The sequence below is a fragment of the Nicotiana tabacum genome, chromosome 23 (genome assembly GCF_000715075.1).
Source record: "Nicotiana tabacum cultivar K326 chromosome 23, ASM71507v2, whole genome shotgun sequence".
Lineage (NCBI taxonomy): Eukaryota > Viridiplantae > Streptophyta > Magnoliopsida > Solanales > Solanaceae > Nicotiana > Nicotiana tabacum.
In genome coordinates this window covers 100,897,434-100,908,938 of record NC_134102.1, presented here as the reverse complement: position 1 = coordinate 100,908,938, position 11,505 = coordinate 100,897,434, and the positions used below count along the sequence as shown (strand labels likewise).

The 11,505-nt window shown below is 40.4% G+C and overlaps 1 protein-coding gene across 1 annotated transcript; it reads left to right on the top strand.

The window, feature by feature from the left end:
- The first annotated feature begins 10,225 nt into the window (after window positions 1–10,225).
- On the top strand, window positions 10,226–10,977 carry LOC142177296 (uncharacterized). The gene is made up of 2 exons (XM_075245770.1): window positions 10,226–10,462; window positions 10,807–10,977. Exons 1-2 carry the CDS (start codon window positions 10,226–10,228, stop codon window positions 10,975–10,977), a joined length of 408 nt encoding a protein of 135 aa, XP_075101871.1.
- The last annotated feature ends 528 nt before the right edge of the window (window positions 10,978–11,505 follow it).

Genomic DNA, 11,505 nt, shown 5'->3' with positions numbered 1-11,505 from the left:
ATTCCCTCAAGTCAAGGTTAACCATGATGCTTACCTCGCTTTGCAAATTCCAATCAATTATTCAACCACAACTTTTCCTTTTAATTTTGACTCTCAAAGCTTCAAATCTATTCACAAACAATTCGATATATTCAATACTAATCATAGGAATTAATTCCATATGAATTTTACTAATTTTCCGGATTAAAATTCGAAATTCATTTAAATATTCGACAGTGGGACCCACGTCTCAAATCCCAGAAAAACTCACGAAATCCGAACACCCGTTCCGATACGAGTTCAACCATACAAAAATTATCCAATTCCGATATCAAATGGACCTTCAAATCTTAACTTTTTGTTTTTGAAAGATTTTATAAAAAGTCCAATTTCTTCCATCTAAATCTGAAATAAATGATGAATATAGACATGAATTTGTGAAATATAATCACTTTTGATTAAAGAACACTTACCCAATTCAAAGTCGTGAAAATTCCCCTTGAAATCTCCCAAATTCGAGACTTGAAACTCAAAAATGAGTAAAAATGGCTAAGACCCGATTTTATGTATTCTGCCCAGCATTTTCGCATCTGCGGGCTATATTTTTGTATCTGCGGTCACGCATTTGCGAGAAAAATCTCGCATTTGCGAAGTAGGGCTGCCAGGTGAGGTTCCGCATCTGCGGATATTTCTATCGCACCTGCGACGTCACAGAAGCGACCAAACGACCGCAGAAGCGGTCTCTTCCGCAGAAGTGATTCAGCCTTCGCAGAAGCGGTCGCGCATTTGCGCCCCATTTCTCCGTAGAAGCGATGCAACTAGCCAGTGCCCAGGTCGCAGAAGCGACCAGCTTCTCGCAGATGCGGTTGCGCACCTGCGATCACCATTGCGCAGGTGCGATTACACCAGGTTCTGCCAAGAACCTGCTGCTTTCAACATGCTCTAAACAATCCAAATTTCGTCCGAAACTCACCCGAGCCCCTCAGGACCTTATCCAAATATCCCAACAAGTCCCGTAACATAATACAGACTTACTCGGGGGTCTCAAATCACATCAAATAACATCGAAATTGCAATGCACACCTCGATTCGGACTTTGAGTTTTAAACTTTTCAATTTGCAAACCTCGTGCCAAAACACATTAAATGAATCCGGAATGACTTCAAATTTGGCACACAAATCATAAATGACATAACGGAGCTGTTCAAATTTCCAGAATCAGATTCCAGCTCCGATATCAAAAAGTCAACCTCGTGGTGAAACTTGAAATCTTTAGCCTTTAAATTGCTAGTTCCGTTAAATGGTCATAACTTGAGCTAGGGACCTCCAAATTAAATTGCGGGCATACGCCCAACTCTCAAATCACAATACGGAGCTACCAGAACTGTCAAAACACTGATCCGGGTCCGTTTGCTAAAAATATTGACCAAAGTTAACTTAGTTGAGTTTTAAAGCTCTATTTCACATTTTAATCCGTTTTTCACATAAAAACTTTCCGAAATATTTTACGGACTGTGCACACAAGTCGAGGAATGATAAATGGTGATTTTCGAGGTCTTAGAATATAGAATTACTTATTAAATTTAAAGATGATATTTTGGGTCATCACATTCTCCACCTCTAAAACAAACGTTCGTCCTCGAACGGAGTTAGAAAAAGTGCCTGAGCTGGAGAAAAGGTGTGTATATTTACTCCACATGTCCGATTCGGACTCCCAGGTAGATGCCTCTACCGGCCGACCTCTCCATTGCACCCGAATTGAAGGATAACTCTTATTCCTCAACTATCAGACCTGCCGGGCTATAATAGCCACTAGCTCCTCCTCGTAAGTCAAATCTTTGTCCAATTGGACTGAGCTGAAATCTAACACATGGGACGGATCACCATGATATTTTCGGAGCATAGACACATGGAACACCGGATGAACCGCTGATAAACTAGGTGGTAATGCAAGCCTGTAGGCTACTTCACCCACCCTTTCAAGAATTTCAAAGGGTCCGATATACCTAGGGCTCAACTTGCCCTTCTTTCCGAACCTCATTACACCTTTCATAGGTGAAACCCGGAGAAATATTCTTTCTCCAACCATGAATGCAATATCACTAACTTTACGGTCGGCATAACTCATTTGCATAGACTGAGCTGTGCGAAGTCGATCCTGAATAATCTTGACTTTATCCAAGGCATCCTGTACCAAATCGATACCCAACAATCGAGCCTCTCCCGGTTCAAACCAACCAACTGGCGATCGGCATCGCCTTCCGTATAATGCCACATATGGAGCCATCTGAATGCTCGACTGGTAGCTATTATTATAAGCAAACTTTCAAGTGGCAAGAAATGATCCCAAGAACCTCCAAAGTCTATAACACAAGCGCAGAGCATATCTTCCAATATTTGAGTAGTGCGCTCTGACTATCCGTCTGTCTGTGGATGAAATGTTGTACTCAACTCCACCCGCGTGCCTAACTCATGCTGTACAGCCTTCCAGAAATGTGAGGTAAACTGCGTTGCTCGATATGAAATAATAGACACGGGCACACCGTGAAGGCGGATAATCTCACGAATGTAAATTTCAGCTAACCTCTCTAAAGAATAGGTAACTGCCACTGGAATAAAATGTGCTGACTTGGTCAACCTGTCCACAATGACCCAAACTGCGTCAAATTTTCTCTTAGTCCGTGGGAGCCCAACAACAACATCCATAGTGATACGCTCCCACTTCTACTCAGGAATTTCTAACTTTTGAAGCAGACCACCAGGTATCTGATGCTCGTACTTAACTTGCTGACAATTCAGACACCGAGCTACATATGTAACTATATCCTTTTTCATTCTCCTCCACCAATAATGTTGCCGCAAATCTTGACATATTTTGGCGGTACCTGGATGAATAGAATACCTGGAACTGTGTGCTTCTTCAAGAATTAATTCATGAAGCCCATCTACATTAGGCACACAAATACGACGCTGCATTCACAGAACTCCATCTTCCCCCATAACAACTTGTTTGTCATCACCGTGCCGCACCGTGTCCTTAAGGACAAGTAAATGAGGATCATCATACTGCCTCTCTCTGATGCGCTCATATAAAGAAGACCGAGTGACTGTGCAAGCTAGAACCCGACTGGGTTCTGAAACATCTAACCTCATGAACTGATTAGCCAAAGTCTAAACATCTGCAGCTAATGGCCTCTCACCAACCAGAATATACGCAATATTGCCCATACTCATAGCTTTTCTACTCAAAGCATCGCCCACCACATTGGCCTTTCCGGGGTAATACAAAATGGTGATATCATAGTCTTTCAACAACTCCTACCATCTTCTCTGCCTCAAATTAAGATCCTTTTGTTTGAACAGATACTGAAGGCTACGATGATTAGTAAATATCTCACACGAGACACCGTAAAGGTAATGCCTCCAAATCTTCAGCGCATGAACAATGGCTGCCAATTCTAAGTCATGAACAGGATAATTCTTCTCGTGAACTTTCAACTGTCGCGACGCATATGCAATTACCTTGACATCTTTCATTAATACTGCACCAAGCCCAATGTGAGATGCATCACAATATACCGTATACGATCCTGAACCTGTGGGTAATACCAACACTGGCGCCGTAGTCAAAGCGGTCTTGAGTTTCTGAAAGCTCAACTCACACTCGTCTGACCATCTGAATGGGACACCTTTCTGGGTCAATCTGGTCAATGGGCTTGCTATAGATGAAAATCCTTCCACGAACCGACGATAATAACCTGCTAAACCCAGGAAACTCCGGATCTCTGTAACTGAAGTAGGTCTAGGCCAATTCTGAACAACCTCAATCTTCTTAGGATCCACCTTTATGCCTTCTGCCGATACAACATGCCCCAAAAAGGCAACTGAGTCTAACCAAAACTCACATTTTGAAAACTTGGCATATAATTGATTATTCTTCAAGGTGTGAAGCACACTTTAAAGATGCTGCTCATGTTCCTCTCGACTGCTGGAGTAAATCAAGATATCATCAATGAATACAACCACAAAAGAATCCAAATAAGGCTTGAACACCCTATTCATCAAATCCATAAATGCTGCTGGGGCATTTGTCAACCCAAATGACATCACTAGGAATTCGTAATGCCCATACCGAGTTTGAAAAGCTGTTTTAGAGACATAAGATGCACTAATCTTCAACTGATGGTAACCAGACCTCAAATTGATCTTCGAAAATACCTTGTCACCCTGAAGCTGATCAAATAAATCATCAATTCTTGGCAGCAGATATTTGTTTTTGATAGTGGCTTTGTTCCTGTTGATAATCTATACACATCCACATAGATCTATCTTTCTTCTTTACAAATAATACTGGTGCACCCCAGGGCGAGACTACTGGGTCTAATGAATCCCTGATCAAGCAAGTCTTGTAACTACTCTTTCAATTATTTCAACTCCGGCGGGGCCATACGGTATGGTGGAAAAGAAATGAGCTGAGTGCCCGGAGCCAAATCAATAAAGAAGTCAATATCTTTTTCGGGTGGCATTCCCGTTAAATCTGCAGGAAATACTTCTGAAAATTCACGAACAACTGGTACTGAGTCCATAGAAGGAGCATCCACATTGGGATCGCAAATATAAGTCAAATAGGCTAGACACCCTTTCTCTACCATACATCGAGCTTTCATATAAGAAATAACCTTGCTAGCAGAATGACCAGGAGTTCCTTTCCACTCTAACCGAGGTAACCCCGGCATAACTAGGGTCATTGTCTTTGCATGACAATCCAATATAGCATGATAAGGTGACAACCAATCCATACCCAAGATGACATCAAAATCTACCATATCAAGAAGTAGAAGATCCACACTAGTCTCAAGATTACCAATAGTAATCACACACGAACGATAGACATGATCTACTACAACAGAGTCTCCCACCGGTGTACATACACACACGTAAGCACTCAGAGAATCACAAGGCACAACCAAATATGAAGCAAAATAGGAGGACACATAGGAATAAGTAGATCCTGGATCAAATAGAACTGAAGCATCTCTATGGCAAATTGTAATAATACCTGTGATCACAACATCAGATGACTCAGCCTCAGGCCTAGCTAGAAAAGCATAAAATCGAGGCTGGGCCCTACCACTCTGAACTGCGTTTCTGGGACGACCTCTAGCTGGCTGGCCTCTACCTCTAACGGTCTGACCTCCACCTCTAATGGCCTAACCTCCACCTCTAGCTGTCTGACCCCTACCTCTAGCTGGATGAGTAGGCGGTGAAGTAACCAGCGCCGATATGATGGCACGAGAATCTTGCCGATATCTGTTACTCGCCAATCTAGGGCAATACCTCCTGATATGACCAATGTTCCCACACTCATAACACCCATCCTGATGCCGTGGCTGCTGAAGCTGAAGCTGATCCAAATAGGCCGGATAACCGCTGTAGTAACTCTGGAGTGGTGATGCACTGATAGGAGCTGAATGTGCACTGAATACTGGCTGCCCAGAGTAAGGCATAATAGGATCGTGACTCCCTGAAGTACCGGGAGATACATGAAGTGATGAATGAAACGATCTGGGAGGATGACCCCTACCAAAATTACCTCTGCCTCCAGACAAGGCACCACTAAAACCACCGAACTGACGAGGCCTCTTATCGGACCTCTACCCTCTCTCCTATGCAAGAACCATCTCGATCCTCCTTGCGACATTAGCAGTCGCCTGAAAAGAAATTTTACTTCCGGTCTCTTTGGCCATCTGAAGTCTGATAGGGTGAGTGAGTCCCTCAATAAACCTCCTCACTCTCTCTCCCTCCATAGGTAGTAAAAGAAGAGCATGACGAGCCAAATCCACAAAACGGGACTCATACTGAGTAATAGTCATACTGCCCTACTGTAGATGCTCAAATTGCTTGCAGAATTTCTCTCTCAGTGTAATAGGGAGGAACTTTTCCAGAAATAGCTGAGAGAACTGCTCCCAGGTAAGTGCATGCGATCCGACTGGTCGGGTCAAAGTATAATCTCTCCACCACCTCTTGGCAGAACCCGTCATCTAAAATACAGCAAAATCGACCCCATTGGTCTCAACTATACCCATGTTCCACAGCACCTCATGGCAACGTTCAAGATAATCCTGTGGGTCCTCAGAAGGTGTACCACTGAAGTGAACTGAAAAGAGCTTGGTAAACTTATCCAGTCTCACTAAGGCCTCAAAAGACATGGCAGGCCTATCACCGATCTGTGCCGCAACAACTTGCTGAACTACTCCAACTGGCGGGGCTGCTGGAGCCTGATTATGGGGAGCCATCTGCTCCGGAGCGAGAGTAGTGGGAGTTTGTGCTCCTCCCCTAGCCTGTGAGATGGCTGGTGCCACTGGAAATGTACCATTCTGGGCCACGCCCTCCATAAGACTTACCAAACGGACTAGAGCATCCTGAAGTACTGGAGTGGCTATGAATCCTTCCGGGACCTGAACTGGTCCAACTGGTACATTCTGAACTGGAGCCTCCTCCTAAAGGTCCACCTGCGGTTCTACAACAAGAGCAGCTGCTCAAGCTCCAGACCGAGCTCTACCTCGGCCTCTGCCTCGACCTCTAGCATGACCTCGACCTCGACCTCTACCCCTAGCCATAGTTGCCACCGGGGGTTCTGGTCCCTGTCTATCGGTAGAGGTATTACGTGTTCTCACCATCTGCGAGAGATTAAGAGTAGAATGGTCCAATCATCGATGATAGAATTAATTCGCACGACAGAATAAGAAAGAAGTGATATTGTTCCTAAACTTCATAGCCTCTGAGAGATAAGTACAGACGTCTCCGTACCGATCCTTCAGACTCTACTAAGCTTGCTCGTGACTCGTGAGACCTATGTAACCTACTATTCTGATACCAACTGTCACGACCCGAAATTCCCACCTTCGGACCGTGATGGCGTCTAATATTTCACTTTCTAGGCAAGCCAACGTTAGAATAATATTATCTATTTTTAAAATAATTTTAAATTTATTAATAACAAGGAAACAAATGCGGAAGCAAAGTTTGAAATATAGTGAATAATCCATAAAAACAACGGTGTCTAAATACTATCCCAGAATTGGTGTTACAAGTGCACGAGCTTCTAGAATAATGGTCTGAATAAAATAAAGCTGTCTGGAAATAAACACACAACTAAAGTAAAATAGACGGGGACTTCAGAACTGCGGACGCCATACAGTTATACCTCAAGTCTCCTCCGAGTAGCTGAAAGCCGAGCAAGTCTATGGTACGCCGCTAGGACCAACTCCAAAATCTGCACAAGAAGTGCAGAGTGTAGTATCAGTACAACCGACCCCATGTACTGGTAAGTGCTGAGCCTAACCTCGACGAAGTAGTGACGAGGCTAAGGCGGTTCACTTACATTAACCTGTACGCAATATTAATGACAACAACAAATAATATAAATAAAACAGGTAACTCATTTATAATAATTGAAGCCAACTCAGCAGTCATAATCCATTATCATTTCAACCAATTCTGTTGCAGCGTGCAACCCGCTCTCACAATATATTCACATTTTATTCTGTTGCAGCGTGTAACCCGCTCTCCCAATATATATATTCCTTTTAATCAAGTCTATCATATATTTATTTCAATCAAGTATATATTTTCATTTCCATCAATTCTGTTATATATTTATTTCAATCAAGTATATATAGACTTTTAAATAAGTCTGTTGCGGCGTGCAATCCGATCCCCCAATATTAACTTTTAAATAAGTCTATTGCGGCGTGCAATCCGATCCCCCAATATTGACTTTTAAATAAGTCTATTGCGGCGTGCAATCCGATCCCCCAATATTGATATATTTACTTTCATTTTCGTTGCGGCGTGCAACCCATTTCCCCAATATATATAACTTTAAACAGCTCATAATGTGAATAAAAATTACTCCAATAAATACCACGTCCAATGAAAACTATTAAACATCAAGGCACACAATAATTATAATTTATTTATGAACAAACAATGGCAATAGCAATTTATTTTGGAAATCAGGGAGAAAATAGACAGTTTAATATTTAATATGCTAAATGTCAGGTAGCAATTAGTGCACATAATTCAAATAAGCATGTAGCAATTATTACAGGAATTTAAGAATTAATATTTGACAAAGAATAGGAGAGAAACAATTATTATAACAATTAATTTATGGTTTAAAATAATTTGTGATTTTTCAAGTAAGCAGGCAACCAATAAATTTCACAACGTATAGACACTCGTCACCTCGCCTATACGTCGTTCACATGCATTTCAGATAACAAATAATTTAAGGGCTCTATTCCCTCAAATCAAGGTTAACCACGACACTTACCTCACTTTGTAAATTCCAATCAATTATTCAACCACAACTTTTTCTTTTAATTTTGACTCCGAAAGCTTCAAATCTATTTACAAACAATTCGATATATTCAATACTAATCATAGGAATTAATTCCATATGAAGTTTACTAATTTTCCGGATTAAAATCCGAAATTCATTTAAATATTTGACAGTGGGACCCATGTCTCAAATCCCGGAAAAACTCACAAAATCCGAACACCCGTTCTGATACGAGTTCAACCATGCAAAAATTATCCAATTCCGATATCAAATGGATCTTCAAATCTTAACTTTTCATTTTTGAAAGATTTTATAAAAAGTCCAATTTCTTCCAACTAAATCTGAAATAAATGATGAATATAGACATGAATTTGTGAAATATAATCACTTTTGGTTAAAGAACACTTACCCAATTCAAAGTCGTGAAAATCCCCCTTGAAATCGCCCAAATCGAGACTTGAAACTCAAAAATGAGTAAAAATGGCTAAGACCCGATTTTATATGTTCTGCCCAGTATTTTCACATCTGCGGGCTATATTTTCGCACATGCGGCCACGCATTTGCGAGAAAAATCTCGCATTTTCGAAGTAGGGCTTCCAGGCGAGGTTCCGCATCTTCGGACATTTCTATCGCACCTGCGACGTCGCAGAAGCGACCAAACGACCGCAAAAGCGGTCTCTTCCGTAGAAGCGATTCAGCCTTCGCAGAAGCGGTCGCGCATTTGCGCCTCATTTCTCCGCAGAAGCGATGCAACTGGCCAGTGCCCTGGTCGCAGAAGAGACCAGCTTCTCGCAGATGCAATTGCGCACCTGCGATCACCATTGCGCAGGTGCGATTACACCAGGTTCTGCCAAGAACCTGCTGCTTTCAACATGCTCTAAACAATCCGAATTTCGTCCGAAACTCACCCGAATCCCTCGAGACCTTATCCAAATATCCCAACAAGTCCCGTAACATAATGCAGACTTACTCGGGGTCTCAAATCATATCAAATAACATCGAAATTATAATTCACACCTCGATACGGACTTTGAGTTTTAAACTTTTCAATTTGCAAACCTCATGCCAAAACATATTAAATGTATCCGGAATGACTTCAAATTAGGCACACAAATCATAAATGACATAATGGATCTGTTCAAATTTCCATAATCAGATTCCGGCTCCGATATCCAAAAGTCAACCCCGTGGTCAAACTTGGAATCTTTAGCCTTTAAATTGCTAGTTCCGTTAAATGGTCATAACTTGAGCTAGGGACCTCCAAATTAAATTTCGGGCATACGCTCAAGTCCCAAATCATGATACGGAACTACCGGAACTGTTAAAATACTGATCCGGGTCCATTTGCTAAAAATGTTGAGCAAAGTCAACTCAGTTGAGTTTTAAAGCTCTATTTCACTTTTTAATCCGTTTTTCACATGAAAACTTTTGGAAAAATTTTACGGACTGCGCACGCAAGTTGAGGAATGATAAATGGTACTTTTTAAGGTCTTAGAACACATAATTACTTATTAAATTTAAAGATAATATTTTGGGTCATCACACTTAGACCCCCTCATTTTGTAATGCATCAATATATCATAGCCCAGACTCATGCTGGGAAAGCTTTATATAAAAATAAAAAAAATAAAAAATTCTTTAATTTTAGAGCATTCATTAAGTTGATCACAAATATGGGGACAAGGTTATGATGGAGCTAGTAATATGCAAGGAGAAATCAATGGGCTTAAGACGTTAATCTTGAAAGATACTCTTTTAGCTTATTGCGTACATTGCTTTGTTCATCAATTGCAATTGACTCTTGTAGCTGTTGCAAAGAAACATTATGATGTGGATCAATTTTTTGATATTGTTTCTAATGTCTTGAATACTATTGGAAGTTCTTTTAAGCGCAGGTAGATGCTCCGAGAGGATCAAGCACAAAAACTAGAGGAATTGCTTATGCTTGGTGAAGTTGATACGAGAAGTAGACAAAATCAAGAACTTGGACTTCAAAGGCCAGGAGATACCCGTTGGGGATATAATTTTAAGACAGTGTATAACTTTATTGTATTATTCTCGTCAATTATTCATGTTCTTGAAGTTCTTGCAAGTGAAGGTGCAAATTATCTTGAGAGATCAATGGCAAAAAGTCTAGTGAATGACATAAGATATTTTGAGTTTGTGCATTTATTGCATTTGATGTTAAAAGTATTAGCAATTACAAAATGATTTGAATATCGTTTTGTAAAGAAAATATCAGAATATTGTAAATGTTGTGAAGCTCGTTGGTTTCGCCAAGAGCCAATTGCAATTAATGAGAGAGTCTAAATGGGAATCTTTGATAGCCGATGCCTCATCATTTTTGTGCCAAATATGGTATTATGATCCCTGAAATGGATAAGAAATATTATCTTGGAAAGTCAAAGTGTAGGAGTTCAAGTGTGATATACTCTCTTCATTTGCATGTAGATATTTTTAATGCTGTCATTGATTTGCAGCTTTCAGAACTTAATAGCCATTTTGATGCATTGAATAGTGATCTACTTCTTGGTATGGCTAGTTTGAGTCCGGATAATTCTTTTACAAATTATGATAAAGAAAGAATTATGAAGCTTGCTAAACTTTATCCTCATGAGTATAGTATTTCCAAGCTTGAAGATCTTAACTAATAGCTTGACAATTATATTCTTTATGTAAGAGAAGACCGTGATTTGTCTAACTTGAAAGGGCTTGGAGATCTTTCAGAAATACTAGTTGAAATAGAGCTGCACAAGACTTAGGGACTTGTTTATTTGCTTGTGAAGTTGAGTTTGATATTGTTTATCGCTACTGCAACGGTAAAAAGAGCTTTTTCTTCAATGAAATACATCAAAAATGACTTGCGGAGCAGAATTGGTGATGAGTTTATAAATGACTATTTAGTTTGTTATATAAAAGATGAAGTATTTGAAAGTATACCTAATGATGCGATCATTGATCATTTTCAAAACAAGACAAGTCGTCGGGCACAATTTTAATGGTGATATTTACTGAATATATGTTATGTTTAGTGGTTTGGTACTTTTTAAATATATTGAATATGAACACTTGTACATGGTTCAGTTATTATTGTATAGTATCTTGAGGTTTGTCCTAGAATTTTAAATCTTAAACCCATAAAGTTAAATTCCTGGATCCGCCTCTGTTGGGATGCACAG